This window comes from Panthera pardus, unplaced genomic scaffold (assembly GCF_024362965.1).
Source record: "Panthera pardus isolate Hobbes unplaced genomic scaffold, ASM2436296v1 HiC_scaffold_18, whole genome shotgun sequence".
Lineage (NCBI taxonomy): Eukaryota > Metazoa > Chordata > Mammalia > Carnivora > Felidae > Panthera > Panthera pardus.
The window spans coordinates 15,840,929-15,858,032 of NW_026526743.1; the positions used below are offsets into that span (position 1 = coordinate 15,840,929).

At 52.4% G+C, this 17,104-nt stretch overlaps 1 protein-coding gene across 6 annotated transcripts in view; it reads right to left on the minus strand.

Moving 5' to 3' along the window:
• Positions 1-17,104, minus strand: part of SIPA1L3 (signal induced proliferation associated 1 like 3) — a 237,412-nt gene that overhangs the window by 47,947 nt on the left and 172,361 nt on the right. For all 6 annotated transcript variants that reach the window (XM_019432064.2, XM_019432058.2, XM_019432059.2 and 3 more), the window contains 3 exons: positions 11,677-11,928; positions 10,544-10,681; positions 328-455 (listed from right to left, as the gene is read on the minus strand). In XM_019432064.2, coding sequence (XP_019287609.1) covers positions 328-455; positions 10,544-10,681; positions 11,677-11,928 — 518 coding nt within the window. The remainder of the gene's footprint in view (positions 1-327; positions 456-10,543; positions 10,682-11,676; positions 11,929-17,104) is intronic.

Consider the following 17,104-nt stretch of genomic DNA (forward strand, 5'->3'; position numbering starts at 1 on the left):
GAACACAATCAGTTCTGCTCCCCTGAGAGCACCACTTTTAGTCCTTCTCTGCTGTTTCCCTGGGAGGTTGACACCTCCACGTCGCACGTCTGTACACGGGCTCCTGAGTGCGTGCCATCTGCTGACGCCGTGTCTGGACAGAGGAGGATCAGGCTCACTGGTCCCTGCTGCTCTCTGGGGCGACCTCCCTAATCTTACATGAGGCTCCAACAGCTTTCCTTTGTGTTCTATCCGTTGCTGACAGGGGGGAGGTGTGCCCCCTCGCAAATTATAGGAAGCCCCGCTGGGCAAGGTAGGCGGGTGCAGCCGGTCCCGGGGAGGCCCTACCTGGCTTCTGACGCTCCATGGTGCTCTCCTGGCTGGTCAAGCCACCTGAGGAGGAGTCGCCGCTGGACATCCCGTCGTGGCTGAAGTGGGGATCAAAAGACAGCAGCGGGTGTGGGGCGGCCGCATACCTGCAGGGGAGCGAGAGGAGGCAAGCACAGGGTGAAGGGCTGGCGTGTCAAAAACCATCTGAGCCCAACGGCCTGCTCACTGGTGGGTTTTAAATACACTGGAGGCTCTGTGCGGAGGGGATCCTAGATGAGTAATCCTGGAAACGTGCTATTAGCTGAGGGTCAGGAATGAGTCTCGCCCGGGAAGCATGCCAGGGAGTGCCGGGCAATGCAGGGTCCTTCAAGGAAGGAGGGGCAGAAGCCACTTGGGTGGAGGCCCTACTGGTAGGCTCCCCAGGGGTCTTGTTTCTTGGCTGTGAAATGGGGTGAGGTGTTGCCAGCAGCTCCGCCCCCCACGCCTGTCTCGGGTTGAAGCGTTTGTAGGTACAGGAGGCCTAGAGCTGGACAGGTTGGGATTCAAACCTCGCCACCACCTCTTTCTCAGCCAGGGACAGTCACTTCCTAGCCCCCGAGCTACAGTTTTCCTAAGCTGGTGATCGCAGTAGGCCTTTCCTCAAAGGACTGACTGATGTCCTGTGTGCCCAGCACTTAGCCCGAGGCTGACACACACAGAGCTGTGAGAAGTGGCCAACAGGCCAGAACTCAGTGTACATCCCTCTGTCGGAGTAAGGCGCTGCAGGAGAGAAGCTGTATGCTCAGGCTTCAGAGTGAGACAGAGCTGGGCTCAAACCCCTGTCCCATCCCTTACTAGCTATGTGACGTTGGTCAGGCAAGTGCTCATTAGTATGAGCTGCGGTTTTCTCATCTGAAAAATGGGATAATGACATTTTCTACTTCACAGGGTAGCAGAGTGGATGAAATAACAAAAGTTATCTCGCAGACAGGGGCTCTCCCGGAGGCTGGCTCTGTATACCCACAGCGACGGCTGAGACCTAAGGGAGGAATCAGCAGAAGGTTCTCCCTATGGCCACACGTCCCAGGTGCATTAGCTCTATGTCCTGGAATGAATCCCAAGGGCACCTCCAACATCCATTCCACCACAGATCAGAGCCAGTCATGACTGAAACCCTTCTCTCTGCCTGGGGTTGGTTCAGGGAAAGGCAGACAACACAATCTTAGCTGATATGATGTGAGAGGTTGTGAGAGTTAAGAAGCGTCTCAGAAAATACTTCTGGCCCTCCACGTGGCTGGAGGATCGTACTTCCTGGCCCCTTGAGATTGGCTAGGTGGGGTCTGAGCCTGGTCTTGTCAACAAGCTGTGAGGGAAGCGACCTGGGGACAGTGGCTGCCTCTGGCAGCCTGGGTCCCGAGAGGTCCTCTGCCAACCAGCAGTGGAGCTCCAGCGTGGGCACCAGATACACCTTTGCTGATTTAAGTCACTGACGTTTTCAGGTGTTTGTTACTGAAATGGGGGAAGTGTGCAGGGGAGGGCTTCTGAGGTAAGCCTCCTGGCTCCTGAGAGCAATGACGAGGAAGGATGGCTTCTCTTTTTCACCTGGGTATTGCTGGGTCCAGACAGAACACCGTGACCCGCTGTTGACCTCAGGCTAGCAGCCTGAGGACGAGGCCAATGCTGAGCATACAAGACTTAGAAGGCGGAAGGGACTGGGCCCTTGATGACGTTGTTGAAATGCTGGATTAACCCTCCCTGGAGCCTGACCTATTTCTGAGCCTCCTTTTCTGTGCGATAATGCATTCCCACAATGTTTGGGCTAGCCAAATTTCAGTTATTTGTGGCTAGAACACCCCACTGACACAGGCCCGGCACTTTGGGAGAGTCACGGAGCCTCTGTTAATGAAGCTGATTTTGTGATTTCCCCAACTTGCTTCCTTCGGAACTTGGGAGGCTGAGAAACTGGAACCCCCAACACTGAAAAGAGGAGTGAACTGACATCTCTGGGGCCATCCTACCAGCCTAAAGCCAGGGCTGTTTCTGCAAAGCCTGACTCTAAACCCCTAGGCTTCACCGCCCCCCGGGCAGCAGAGGGGAGCTCCAGGGGTGCCCCGGACTTCCTGAAAACCCACTTCCACCCACCTGCCAAGAAAATACGTATTATCCCCACCTCCCCAAACCTTGACTTCTACTACCTCCAAGGAAGGCAGACAGAGCCAAAACAAGAAAAAGCACAGCAGTATTCAATACTGACTCAGCAGCCAGCCAACTGCCTGGTAAAATGTGGCTCCACCACAGAGGGAAACTGAGGTGTTGATGTGTTTATTCCACTTCCTCAAAAAGTCTGCATCAAATCCCGAGTACTAAAGGAAAATGTCAGCGGTGGCCGGGGTCAGCCCAAGGAAAGTGGAAGGTATGAGCGAAGGCTCCCCCAGTATCTATCGTGGGCTTGTGGCTTGGGAACAGAATCCCAGCTGTACCCGGGGCTGCAACGTAACTGGTTCACAGACCACATTTCCAGGCTCTCTTGCAGGCCTGGCCAGTGTGATAACAGTGGTGCATGGGACTTCCGAGAAACCTCTGCAAGTGTGCTGCGGTGCCTGGCCTCGTCACCTCCTTAAGGCTGAAGCTCCAGCAGCCACCTTACGATCAGTAGGCCACAGGCCAAGGACAGCAGAGAGCTGGTGAGGAGGAGCCTGGGTCTCTGACAACACAGGGGAAAGAAACTGTCTCGCCTGAGTCACTGTTTTCTCTATTATGCAGTTAAACCTGATCCTAACTGACGGACTGTCTTTAGCTGGAAGTATTTTACCATGCTTCACCACTCAGCTCCTGTCCCTCCACGAAGACAACCTGTACTTTGTCCAATCACGTAATTCCCTAACAAACCCTATTATCCCAATGTAAAATGACTGACCTATGCTGCCCGTTCTTTGGGGCGTGTGTGTGTGTGTGCACGCGCACGTCCCCTTTGGCGCCGTTTCAAACGTTGCCAAGTCCTGGTCAAGCTGCTTGGAAATGCGGACATGCCGGCACCTCACCATGCCTGGCTCTGGGCAAAAATCCCCAGAAGAAGAGAAGATCAGAGCTATTCTCAACCTCATCTGAGAAATGTTAGAGTCTTCTACCTTTTCTTGGAAGATGACACCACTTTAAAGATAAAGGGTTTTGGTTGTGGTGAGAAACTAACTATAGTTTCAGGCATCTTCAGGCAGGAGCTGATGTGCTGGCGGACCCTGAAGAGGCCTGGTGGGGAGTGCCTTCAGGTCGGCAGGGCTGGGCTGCCGGGATGTTGGCTTTGGGCTTCCTACGTGGCCATGGAAGAAAGTACCAAGACAGATGTGAACGCGGGCAAGAGCCTCTCTGGAGGGGAGGGCTCTGGCCGCTCTGCTGGTCTCCTACACGGACTGAAGGAGGAATGCGTGGGTGAACTCCAAGATGACCGGTGAGGTGGGTGGATGATGTCGTCGTTATTGGCTGCCACACCAACAACTGTCACCTTCTTTGTCTCTGCTGGTAAGGCCCAGGTTCCCCTGTGGTGCCCATCCTTCGGCCATGTGACCTGAATAAATCCTGACAAATTTAAGATAGTCAAGTGGGTCCAATGTGGCCCTGCCAGGGGATGGTTCAGGGATAGGTAAGAGACCCAGCTCCTTTACTTTTTTTCTTAACATTCATTTGAGAGACAGAGACAGAGCATGAGTGGGTGAGGGGCAGAGAGAGACACACACACAGAATACAAAGCAGGCTCCAGGCTCTGAGCTGTCAGCACAGAGCCCGGCATGGGGCTTGAACCCACAAACTGTGAGATCATGACCTGAGCCAAAGTCGGATGTTTACCTGACTGAGTCACCCAGACGCCCCAAGAGACCCAGCTCCTTTCCTCTCAAAAGCAAACAGAAGCTCTTTCATTTTTTTCTGCAGGGCACTGATTTTGCTTGGGGGTCACAACAGCCACCATGGATCTCTAAAGGAGTCAGTCCCTGAGGACTTCCCTAAACCAGCCCTACAGCCACCCTCCCTCTGGGCTATGTGATAACAAATCCCCTTTAGGGCCTCACGCCTTCTCAAGTTAGGTTTTCTGTCACCTGCAGTCAAATGCCTCCTCACCATTCTTTACGGAACTGGCAGAGAAAAACAGGAAAAAGAAAAAAGAAAAGCCATCCAGGTGGTCTGCTGAGCAAAGGTCTGGCCGCCCCCTGCAGGCTTGCTGAGCCGGGTGCACTGTGCGTCCTAATGCCCCGTGCTGAGTTGAGTGGTTTGTTCACCCTGCCAACGAGGCTGGCAAACTCCTGAGGACAGAGGCAGCAATTGCCCCCGCTGCCAGGACAGGCGCTGCGCTTGGTGGTAACTGTTATAACCGTTAAGGAGCACTTACTATGTGCCAGGCACAGTTCTAAGTGCTCTGCAAGGGTTTCCTCCTTGAATATTCTCAACACTGCTCAGGGACAGACATTTTACATGTGAGCAAACTGAGGTGTGGAGAGGTGAAGTCACTTGCCCACACTCACACGGCTGATAAAGGCCATCTTACTACCTCTCAGTAAATCCAGGATGGGCACCAGACAGATTCTGTGTCTAAGGGCTGTCACAATTCTAAGAGCTTGATGAACTCGGCAAGTAGCAGGCCCACTGGAGACAGCAGGAGACATAGGGGTCACAAGGGTTCCAGGAGGTCCTGGGGAAGCTGGGCGGAGAGGAGAGGGGAAAGGAGCTGAGGCTAACACCGGTACAGCCCTGGCCTGCTTCCAGGCCTCTTACCACGGGCTAGTGACTGACTGGGAAAGACACTTCTGAGGCTTTAGGGGATGCGTTGTGCTAGCAGACTTTGCAAAGCTTGGAACCTAGATGTTGACCGAGATAAAAACCACACAAACAAACTGTTGAGAACTGGGTTTCCTGTGGAGTCCTGGGAAGAGAGGGATAGGCTGGGAAGGGCTGATGTTTAACGAAGAAGTGTTCTTTTCCCACTTGTTCATGCCAGACAGCCTGAACAGTTTCCTGGGGCAGGGACTCCAGAAGGGACTGTGTATGTTACCCTGATTTGGAGGATAAGCTCAGAGATCTTTGGCAGGACAGGTCATGGGTATCAGTTCTCCAGAATCACATGGGCCTGGGTTCCTGTTCCAGCTCTACCACTTCCTGCAAGAGTGACCTTGACCAAGTGGCTTCACCTCACTGAGCCTCAGTTTCCCCTCTGTAAAATGGGATAATGAAGTACCTACCTGTGGAGTCACTGGGAGTACTCACTGAGATCATGCATTCAGCTCAGTGGAACCGACTAGAGAATCCAGAAATAGACCTACACAAACGTGCCCAATTGATTTCCCCTTCCAACGATTTTTTTTTTTTTTTTTTTTTTTTTTTGCTTTAAGGAGCAAGAGCAATGCAATGGAAGATGGACAGCCTTTTCCAGAAGTGGTGCTGAAGCAGACTGGGTGTCAGGAGGCAAAAAAAAAAAAAAAAAAAAAAGTCAAACCTCTCACCTTACGCAAAAACGAAGTCAAAATGGATCATGGACATAAATGTGAAAAACCAGAAAAAATGAGAAAATGTTCAGGACCCAGATTGAGGCAAAGAGTTCTTTCTTAGACTTTACAACAAAACCATGAACCATAAAGAGCAAAAAAATGTAACTGGGACCTTGTCGAAATTGAGACCTTTTGTTTTGTGACAGATCCTTGTTAAGAAGACGAGAGGATGGGGGCACCTGGGTGGCTCAGTCAGTTGAGGGTCCAATTTCAGCTCAGGTCATGATCTCAAGGTTTATGAGTTTGAGCCCCACATCGGGACTCGCTGCTGTCAGCACAGAGCCCGCTTGGGATTCTCTGTCCTCTTCTCACTGCCCCTCCCCCACCTGCTCTCTCCCCCAAATAAATATTAAAAAAAAAAAAAAAAAAAGACAAAAGGAGAAACTAAAGATTGGGAGAAAAGATTTGCAAATCACACAGCTGACAAAGGACTCATGTCCGGTATATACAAAGAACTCTCCAAAGCTGAAAATGCTGCATCCGATTAGAAAACGGGCAAAAGGACTTGCATGGACACTTCCCTAAAAAGGTATACAGTTGGCAAATAAACAAGCACATGAAAAGACGTCACCAGCCATTACAGAGACGCAAATTTAGACCACGGTGACGTCTCCTCACGCACCCAGCAGAATAGCTACAATGAAAACCAGTGGCGACAGCCAATGGTGGTGAAGATGTGGAGAAGCCTGATCATTCACACGCTGCCGGCGGGAATGGAAAATGGTCTGCGCGCTCTGGAAAACAGTTTGGCAGCTCCTTTTAAACTAAAAATGGGCTTACCACACAGCAAGCGATTGTATTCCCTGCCCCGCCCCCCCCAACACTTCTCTACGTGTGCTGCAGAACAGTCAGCACACACATTCACTGAAGTAACACTCTTCTCCATTTGCTGAGCAAGTAGCACTCTAGAAGCATCTCTCCCGCCCCCCCAAGCCTTGCTGAGGTATAACTGACAAATATAACTCATATATTTAAAGTGTACAACGTGATGATTTGATATACGTACGCACTGTGAAATGATTGCCACAATCAAGCTAATTAGCACATCTCTCACCTCACGTAGTTGCCTTTTCTGGGGGTGAGAACGCCCAAGATCTACGCTCTTAGCAGATTTCAAGTGCACAATGCAGAATTATTAACTATTGGCACCGTGCCTGGACGTACATTAGATCCTCTGAACGTACTCACCTTACAACCAAAACCTGGTACCCCCTGACCAAAATATCCCTATTTCCCCCACCCCAACCAGCCACCAATCTACCCTCTCTTTTCTATGAGTTTGGGACTTTTTTTTTAAAGCCCGATTGACCTACACTCTCTCTTTTTATTCTTTTTTAATTTTACTTGTTTTTTCTTAGGGAGACAGAGACAGAGACAGAGACAGAGAGACAGAGAGAGAGCACGAGCGAGGGAGAGAGGCAGAAGGAGAGAGAATCTCAAGTTGCTCTATGCTCAGTGCACAGCACAACCCTGGGATCATGACCTGAGCCGAAATCGAGTTAGATGCTTAACTGACTGAGCTACTCTGGCGCCCTAAGTTTGACTTTCTTTTAAATTTTTTTTTTAACGTTTATTTATTTTTGAGACAGAGAGAGACAGAGCATGAACAGGGGAGGGTCAGAGAGAGAGGGAGACACAGAATCCGAAACAGGCTCCAGGCTCTGAGCAGTCAGCACAGAGCCCGACGCGGGGCTCGAACTCACGGACAGTGAGATCGTGACCTGAGCCGAAGCTGGACGCTTAACCGACTGAGCCACCCAGGCGCCCCCTAAGTTTGACTTTTTTGATTCCGCATATAAGTGATACCATACAGTATTTGTCTTTTTCTGTCTGATTTATTTCACTTAGTGTAAAAACCCCCAGGTTCAGCCATGTGGTCACAAATGGCAGGACTTCCTCTCTTTATGGCTACGTAATATTCCGTTGTGTATATGCCCTGTGTTTCTTTTATCCATTCATCTGTCAACAGATACTTAGATTGTTTCCATATCTTGGCAAGCAATTGTATTCCTGGGCATTTATCCCAGGAAAATAAAAATTTGTTTTCATGCGTGTTCAGAGTATGAATGTTTGTAACAGCCCAAGCCCAGAAACAACCCAAATATTCTTTGATGGGAGAATGGTTGGTTAAACAAACTACGGAATACAGCTCAGCTATGAGGAACTGACTATCGATACAACAGCTTGAATGAACCTCATGGAAATTATGCTGGGTGAAAAAGAATCTCAAAAGGATATATACTATATGATTCCTTTTATAGAACATTCATAAAATAGCAGTAAACAGAGACACAGAACAGATTAATGGTTGCCAAATGGTGGAGGGGTGGGTGTGGCTATAAAGGGGTAGCAGGAGGGAGCTTTGTGGTGATGGTACAGTTGAGTGTGTACATTGTAGTGGTGGTTATGCAATACCACACACGTGACAAAACTGCACAGAGCCACACACCCTCGCCACACACACATGCACACGTATGGCTGGCGAATTCTGAATAAACTCCATGGGTTGTACCAACGTCAACGCCTTGCTTTGATACTATATGGCGGAGGCTGGGTGAAGGGTTCGTGGAGCTCCCTGTGCATTTCTTTGCAACTTCCTGTGAATCTATACTTATTTCAAAAAGCTTAAAAATAACAATAAAGGAGAGACACCTCAAGACTCTGAAAAACAATGCTCCCTGGACTTACCAGTAACATCATTCCTACCATCTCCGTTCTTGCCCAATCACTTTGTACCAACTGCCATTTCTAGCCTCTATCCTTGGCTACTGCTGCTGCCCAGGCGTCCCCGTGGTCCCCCCACACCAGATTCCCCTCCATTCCTACTGTATTCCACACCATTGTGCTTACTCACATCTGTGGCCTTTGCTCTGCCTAGAATGGCTTTCTCCCTCTTCTCTGGGGCAAACTCCTAGTGATCTCTCAGAGCCCTGTTCAAATGTCACCTCCTCCAGGCAGCCAGCCTTGACCTCTGGGGCCGGGCTGTGCTCCCTCTTCCAAGACTTGAGACTCTCAGAGTGTTTGTCAGGGTGCACATTGTTTCTAGGGCACGCTCTCCCCCACGGCCAGCAGCAGTGACCACAGGAACCCACAGATAAGTGAGGAGCTCAAAGAGTGCTCTATGCATCTGGCACACAGCAGGTGTGAGACCCGCTGCTGAATGAAAGCTCAATGGTGGTGGCTAGAAAACAGAAGAGGAAGTACGTTTTACCCAATCTTACAGCAGAGGCTTAGAATCCAACAATGGTTTAGTTCAGTGGCTCTCAGAGTGTGTTCCCTGGACTGGCAGCATCGATCCTGTATGTTCTACGCTCCAGACCTAGCACGTCGGAGCCTCAGGGGTGAAGCCGAGGAAATGTTTGTTTCAAGGCCTCTTTCTGGGTGATCCTGAGGCATGATGAAGGTCGAGACCTATTGGCTGAGTGGACAGATCCCTGCTCTTGCGGTGGGGGGTCTTATCTAAACAAACTCACGCACTCACCCCACCCAAGGATTTACCACGTGCCAGTCCCTGTGCTGTGTGACGGTCACGTACAAACCGGGAAGGTCCTAGATCTTGAAGATATGTGTGCGCACACACGTTCTCTTAACTGCGCTAACAGAATGGAGGGAGAATGCTCAAGCCCACGGTCAGGAAACACACAGGGAACTGAGGGCAGAGTGGCAGCACCTAGTGCTGGGGGAGGTTCAGGGAAGGCTTCCCAGAGGAGGAGCATCAATGCTCAAGCTGGCAGGATGGGGGAGTGTGGGGTGAAGAGTGTGAAGAATCTGTAGGAGAGGGAGGAACACGGAGGAGGGCTCTGAAATTCAGACAGCCTACTCAGGAAAGTGCAAGTGGCCAAGGAGGGTGATACGTGGCACTGCACAACGCTGGAGAGGCGGGTGGGGCCTGGTGGCCACGGGGAGGAGCTAAGGCTGTGTCCTGAGGGCCGTGGGACACGTGGGAGGGTTTGAAGCAGGGGACGGGCACGGTCTGATACGGAAAGATCTCGTGGCTGCTGAGTGGAGGGTGGACCACAGGAGGTGGGACAGAGGGCTGGGGACTCAGGGAGGTGGCCAGGGTGAGGCACTGGGGAGAGGAGGAGGGTGTGGGGGGCCGAGCTGCTCAGGAGGCTGAATGGATGGACCGCAGTAATGGGGAGGAAGAAGGGAGACACCCAGGATGAAGCCCATGGCTCTGGCCTGAGGACACAGGTATATGGCGGCTGCCCCTGAGATGGAGATCCTGGAGGAAGGAGGGCACAGGGCACCAGGGCTGAGGGCAGCTGGATAGCCTGGGCATGAGGGAACCATGGAGGAGTTGAGAGGATCCCTCAGGCTGTCAGACTGGAGACGGGTCCAAGGGGACAGGACTGAAGTCTAAAAGGCCAGGAAAACTGGGTAATGCTGGTGGACTGGTCCTGCATAGGAGGAGCTGGAGAGGTCGTTGAATGGCCAAGCTAAAAGGCAGATGGTCTTGCTTAAACAAGGGATACATGTGTTAAGAAAATGGCAACTGAAATTCTGCTACAAGGAAAGCCAACAGTGAGTCTTGCCCAGGACAGCTTGGCCCAAAATCTTAATGGACATAGCCAATCCTCCTGGAGGTCCTCCGATGACCTTCAGGGATCCAGAAACCCCAGAAAATGGCAAATGAACTTGTAGGGTATGTACATTTCCTGGGGAAGAAGGATCCCCAGCTTTCATCAGATTCCTTAATTTGGAAAGAGTGAAGAGACTCTGACCTTTCTGGAGATGGCTTGTATCTCGCGTAGGTGGCCGAGCCGGGGGTGGAGAAGCTCCCAGAAGGCTGTCGGTAGGGAGGGACTTTGTCGGCCCCTGCTGGTGATGCTGTGTAAGGGGTTTCTGGGAAGCTGACAGGCCTGGAACAAAAACAGGAGGAAGGAGGTAGGGGTGAGTGAGAATGCTCCTGCTCTCAGAGGAGGGAAGCTAGACCTTTCCCTCAGGTCCAACCACATCCCATCGGCTTCATCTGCCACCCTCCCATCAGGATGGAGGGACGGCTGCTGAACCATCCCTCAGGGTGGTGGGAGACCAGGATACCCCCGCCTTCCCTCTCCCACTACAGATGCAGTGGTCAGCTTCCACAGCCCTGACCGAGGCCTGACAGGCTGCGGAAGCAAGATGCCCCTCTGCAAGCTGGATTCCTTCACTTCTTGGAAAATTTTCTTTATTTAAAAAAAATTTTTTTTTTTTAACATTTATTTATTTTTGAGACAGAGAGAGACACAGCATGAGCAGGGGAGGGTCTGAGAGAGAGGGAGACACAGAATCCGAAACAGGCTCCAGGCTCTGAGCTGTCAGCCCAGAGCCCGACGTGGGGCTCAAACTCACAGACCGCGAGATCATGACCTGAGCCGAAGTCGGACGCCCAACCGACTGAGCCACCCAGGCACCCCTCTTTATTTTTAAACATACACTACATTCGAAATAATTTATCTGCAAGGTATCCACCATCATAATAAAACCCAACTCCTAAAGCTACCACCCAACCCAAGAACTAGAATGGCACCAACACAGGCCTGCTTTCCACTTCCCTGCCTCCCCCAGGAAGCAATCACTACCCTGAATTTCGTGCTTCTCAGTCCCTTGATCTTTTAAAAAATATATAGTTTTAATCATACATGGTCTGATGGATATCCAGCCTCCGACATGGAGCTCCCCAGCACCGGGCCCTCACACAAGAGGCTCGTAATGAAAATTTAAGGGAAGGAAGGGAGGGAGGCAGAAGGAGGAGAAGGAGAGAAAGACTGAGGGGAGAAGGAGACTGGAAAAAAGGGGTAGGAGAGAGAAAAGGGCAAAGCACAGAGGAGCTAGACGGGAGGGAGACAGGGTGGCGCCCCTCTTTAGCCCTTACCTCTTGCTGTGCAGGGGCTGGGGCTCCCGGAAGGGGACCATGGGGGTCTGCTTCGGGGGCCGGCTCAGGGATTGGGCATGGCCGGGGGTGCTGGGGCTGGCCCACTTGGAGGCGGGTAGAGAGTTGTGGGAGGCGGGCCCGCTCCACTGCCAGGGAGCGTTGCTGCGGTAGGGGGGCCGGCCCCCGGGGGTCATGCTCTCTGGCTCCGTCTTCGGCTCCGAGGTATTCATGTCATAGGTCTCCAGCCAGCCCCTGGGAAGAAAAACACGGTTACTCCGAAGGGCCCCAGCCCACCAGCACGCTTGCCTGTTGCCCAGGAGAGGCTGCCGTCTCGTCACACTGGGCTGGGTTTCCTGGCCAAATCTGAACCATGAAGGCCTGTTTTAAAGGCCGAGGAGATACCGTTTAAATTGATCTGAAACTTAGCAGCTCGGAGAAGTCAGGACAGGGCCCAACACCCAGGCTCTGACCGCTTGGCCCTCTCTTCCTCATCTCCTCTCCTCACACTCTCTTTGCCTTCCTTCCTCACCCTTCTCCCTCACCCAGGCCTCAAGTGGGCCAATGTCCTCCATGGAATGGCTCAGCACCCACCCCCTTCCCCCACAGCAGTCCTCGGGGCCAGAAAGGCGGATGCCCTCAGAATCAAAGGATAGTATCTGCCTTGTTCCAAAGAAGCTCAAAGGCAGCTGGAAGAGGAGCAGGTGACCTACTTTGCAGGGTGATTGAAAAAAAAAAGCCACGAAATCCAGAACCTTGAAATAGATGCAGAACGGCCTGTGACTCCCCCCAGACCAGGCTGGCATGCAAACTGCGGTGCTCCTGGCTCGAGGCGGGGAGATCCGCAGGCTGGGCTGGCATTCTCCACCGCTGCTGCAGTGCGGCACGGGAGGGGGCTCTGAGCCCAAGGAGGGGGCTGCGCTCGCGACATCCACCTCCCAACAGCTGTGGGAGCTGAGCCTGGAGGAGCCCGGAAGCTCTCGTGCCCTCATCGAGCTGATCCTCTGTGGCTCTCCTGAGTCCTCTAGAGGGAACTTTCAGGGCTGGCAGAGATCTGGTGGATTTGGTGGCTGGGGGCTCAGGACGTGGCTGTTAGGGAGTCTTCAAAAGGTGACCCGAGTAGGTGCTCTGGCACCTGGGCCCAGCACGCCGTGTTCTTTAGGAACATTAGCTCCTGACACCAATGCCTCACCAGGCATCACATGGGGAGTGACAGCAATACAAATGTTCAGCAGAACCCGTAGAAATGCCAGGCCCGGGTGGAGGCGGACGAGGGTACCATCACGGTGCTGCAGCGCACACAGCTGCTCTGGCCGGCCCAGCTTTCACACCTCTTCTCTTGAGAGCACGTCTGCGTGCACTTCTCGGCTCCGGGTATGAGAACGTCGCCCGGGCCCGGCCAATCAGAAACTCCTCTCCCTCTGGACACCACGACTGGCACAGGACTGTTATGTGCCTTACACGGAGACAGCATCAACTCTGGAATGGTTTTTGGAACTCCTGGGGGAAGGATCTAGTTCACTGGGGCTGCTGCACTGGGGAGTCCTAAGCTGAAGCTGTGAAGAAGGGTGGGTCATCTTTGTTCCCACCAAGTGCGAGATGGCCTGAGAATGACAGTGACAGAAAAGGAGATAGGTGATGAAGATTCCTGGTGAGGGCGTCCGAGACCCTGCATCTGGCCCCATCTAGATCTTGCTCTGTCTCCTGGTTTGTCAGGGTACAGAAGCCAGTAAAGGCTTTGTTTTGCTTCACAAAGTTTGAGTTGGTTCTGTTGTTGGGAACCAGAATCCTGATCACTGCACCGCACTTGAGAGAGAAGTTAAGTAACCTGTTCGAGGTCACACTGCCAGTAAGAGGTGGAAACTGGATTTAAATACAGTTAAGTTGATTCCAAAGGCCACAACTTTAACGCCGATGCACACTGGCCCACTGAAGAGTGGTGTGGGAACCAATGAGTGGATTTCTTGGGTCCGTGACTTCTCTCCCAGTTACTGACAGCCTGGCCTTTGGCGAGGAGTCCTTGGGCATGATCTCAGAGAGGGAAACATTATCCAATAATCTTGAAGGCAGCACAGGGCGGTGGGGAGCCAGGGATTCTGGGACAGATGGCCAGTTCAGATCCCAGCCCTGCCACTTACAGCTTGCGTGGCCTTGGGCGAACGATTTCCTTCTCAGAACCTCAGTTTCCTCATCTGTAAGATGGTGGTGGCTGCAAGCATTCTAGAACATTAGGAGAAAGTCTGGCATGTGCCACATGCCTAATAAACAGGATTTGATGCTGTTGCCTCCTCCAGCCGATTCTGTGGCCAATCTGTCTGCTGTTCCCACAGGCTCAGAGGTGAGTGTCCTTTCCATCTTCTCAAGTCCAGCCACACCTCCCTGGGGGCTCTGGAACAAACTGTTCCCCACCGGCCTGAGAACTACTGGCACCTAAACCACCCTGAGAACTCAGCAGAGGAATGCAGATACCTGGGTCTCATCTCTGCTCACCTGAATCAGAATCTTCCTTGAGGTGGGGCCCAGGGATTTGCATTTTACCAAGTTGCCAAAGAGGATTTTGACACATGGAAAAGTTTGAGAAACCCACTTCGTTGATTTGGTTTTTGAATTGTATTTTTTAAGGTTATTTATTTATTTTGAGAGAGAGAGAGAGAGAGTCCACGCTTGTGCAGGCAGAGAAGGGGCAGAAGGGGCAGAGAGAGAAGCCCAAGCAGGCTCTGTGCTGTCAATGTGAAGCCTGACCTGGGGCTCGATCTCATGAACTGTGAGATCGTGACCTAAGCTGAAACCAAGAGTTGGACACTCAACTGACTGAGCCACCCAGGCGCTCCTACTTATTGAACTGTTTTTAAAGATTAAAGTGAGATAAAATGCCATTTCCTGTCCCTTATCCCTGTTCCCCAGTTTCACCCACCAGAAGCAACCACAGCTTCCAGTTTCTTGTCTGTTCTTTCAGAAATATTCTATGCAGGTATATCTATGCAGAGAGATCCTATGCAAACAGTATTTAAAATAGAAATCGGGGCGCCTGGGTGGCTCAGTCGGTTGAGCGTCCGACTTCAGCTCAGGTCATGATCTCACGGTCCGTGAGTTCGAGCCCCGTGTCGGGCTCTGTGCTGACAGCTCGGAGCCCGGAGCCTGTTTCAGATTCTGTGTCTCCCTCTCTCTCTGACCCTCCCCTGCTCATGCTCTGTCTCTCTCTGTTTCAAAAATAAACAAACATTAAAAAAAATTAAAAAAAAAATAAAATAGAAATAAAAAGAATAGCACACTTAACTCCAAATATCATCTTGCTCCCCCCTCCCTCTTTGCCCCCCCAATTACTATTTCTTACCAGGCCCTCTCAGCACAAACAAATTCACTTTATTTCCTTTAAACAATCAAATACTATTGCATCACACGGATGCCCTAGGATTTACTTAGCTGGTCCTCTGTGGTTAGATATTTAGGTTGCTTCTAGTCTTGTGCTTGACCAATAGTGTTGCACTAAACACCGTGTTCCAACCTCAGCCACATGCAGGAGGCATCTGAGAGAGGACCGCCCCCAGGATCACAGACCTCTGTCCTCACTGCCTCCTTGTCCTCAATTCCCAACAGCCTAGTTGCTGGAGGCCACGGGGACTCCTTTCTTACCTCTCTTACTTACTTGTGTGGTTTCAATTTTCCTTCTCAGGGAGGAGTTTCTAACCCCCTGACTGGAGCTCCTGAGTCTAACTAAAGGGGATAAAAGCATCCCAGATTGCCTTCCCCATCAGGAAGTGACAGAGAAAAGTGAGATGAGAACATCCCTCCTGAGCCTGTGCAAGCGCCCAAGATCAACATGACCATCTCATTAGGCTGTGGGACGTTCTCGCAGCTACCCGGCCCGGCTCAGCTGTGGCCAGTGGTGCTGGGATCACTCAAGAACTCGTCCTGTGGCCTGGGAGTGTGTGGATGACTCACTCTACCCTATTCAGTGTCTGAAGAGCATGGGGTCCAGATGCACACCATGCTGAGCCTGGCTGGTGGCAGGGACAGCACCTCTGCCCATCCCTGTGCGTCTCCCCTCAGAGCTTATCTCGCCATTTGAGCCAGAAGAGGCCAGGGCTGCAGCAAGAGGCTGGACAGACCCCCGAGTTGGGATTATCAGCTCTGCAAATGAGGTCAGCCAGACACCTCTGCATTTGAAGAACAACAAAAACCACACAAGTCTCAGCCCACACCTGCCCTTGCAAACAGGACATTCTGTTTCTGTGGCTGCCTTATAAAGGCGGCAGGCTGACAGCTCTCCTAATGAGGGCAGGGAGCGGGGCTCATCTGTCTGGTCATGCCCTCCCTGGCCTGGTCTCCCCAAAGCCTCCCCAAAGCTGGAGAAGGAACTTGCAGACTTTCACTTTTGCTTCAGTTGGCCCCTACCTGCAGGTCCAGGGAATCTGTGTGGCCTCTCGTGCACCTCCAGTTTTGGAGTCGTCCGGCAGGCGGGCTGGCTTACCGTGTGCACACGTGTGGGCATGGGTGTGGGTGCAAAGCAAGGCGGGGGGGGGGGGGGAGTCTGCTGGGGAGCTCGCCTGCGGACTTACTTTGGCTCGACTTGCCCCTGCAGAGCCCGGCGCGGGTGTGGCCGGGCCAAGGCGCCACAAGTGGGCTGAGAGAAGGGGACGCCTGGGGTTAGACTGGAGTCCCAAGGCCGGGAGAGTGGGGAGGTGGGAGAGGGGAGGCCAAGCCCTTGGCTGAAGGATTTCGCCGTGCCCAGAACTGCCCCCTACCAAGGTCAGAGCAAGCGAGAAGGGGCGGATGGAGCCACCACCCCTGGGCATGCGCACAGCGTTCTGAGGCGGTGGAACACGGCGGGGCCGGGACACCTGGATTGAGGTTTGTCGGCCACTTAGTAGCTGTACAACCCTGCGCAAGCGACGGGTCCACTCTGGGACTCAGCTTGCTCGTCTGTAAAATGAGGATGACGCCAGCCCTGTGAGGTCACATGTATGTAGCCCTCAGGGTCCCCTCACCTCACCTCCCCTTTGGCTCACTCTGCTCCTGACCCCCTTTCTGGTCTGTCAACAAGCCAAGGGCCTTTGTCCTCACTTTCGTAATGGCCACTCCCCCCTGAAGGCCTTTCTTCTGGCTCCATCTCACCTTCAGGCCTTCCCTGACCACCCTGTCCAAAGTCGGGCAGCGCTCTTTACTTCCTCACACCCAGTATCTCCCAGCTGGTGTCTCTAGAGCACCTCCTACAGGCCAAGGGCTGTTCTCTGTGCTTTACAAAGCTTTTCTCCAACTTCCCAACTGCCTTTGGGGAAAGGACCTATTACTGTCCTCATTTTACAAATGAAGAAACCGAGGCACAGGGTAAGAGGCCACTGGCCCAGGGCGACAGTCACTACGGGGCAGAGCTAAGATTCAAACCTAGGTAATCTCACCGTAGAGCCTGCCTTCCCCACTATGCTCAACT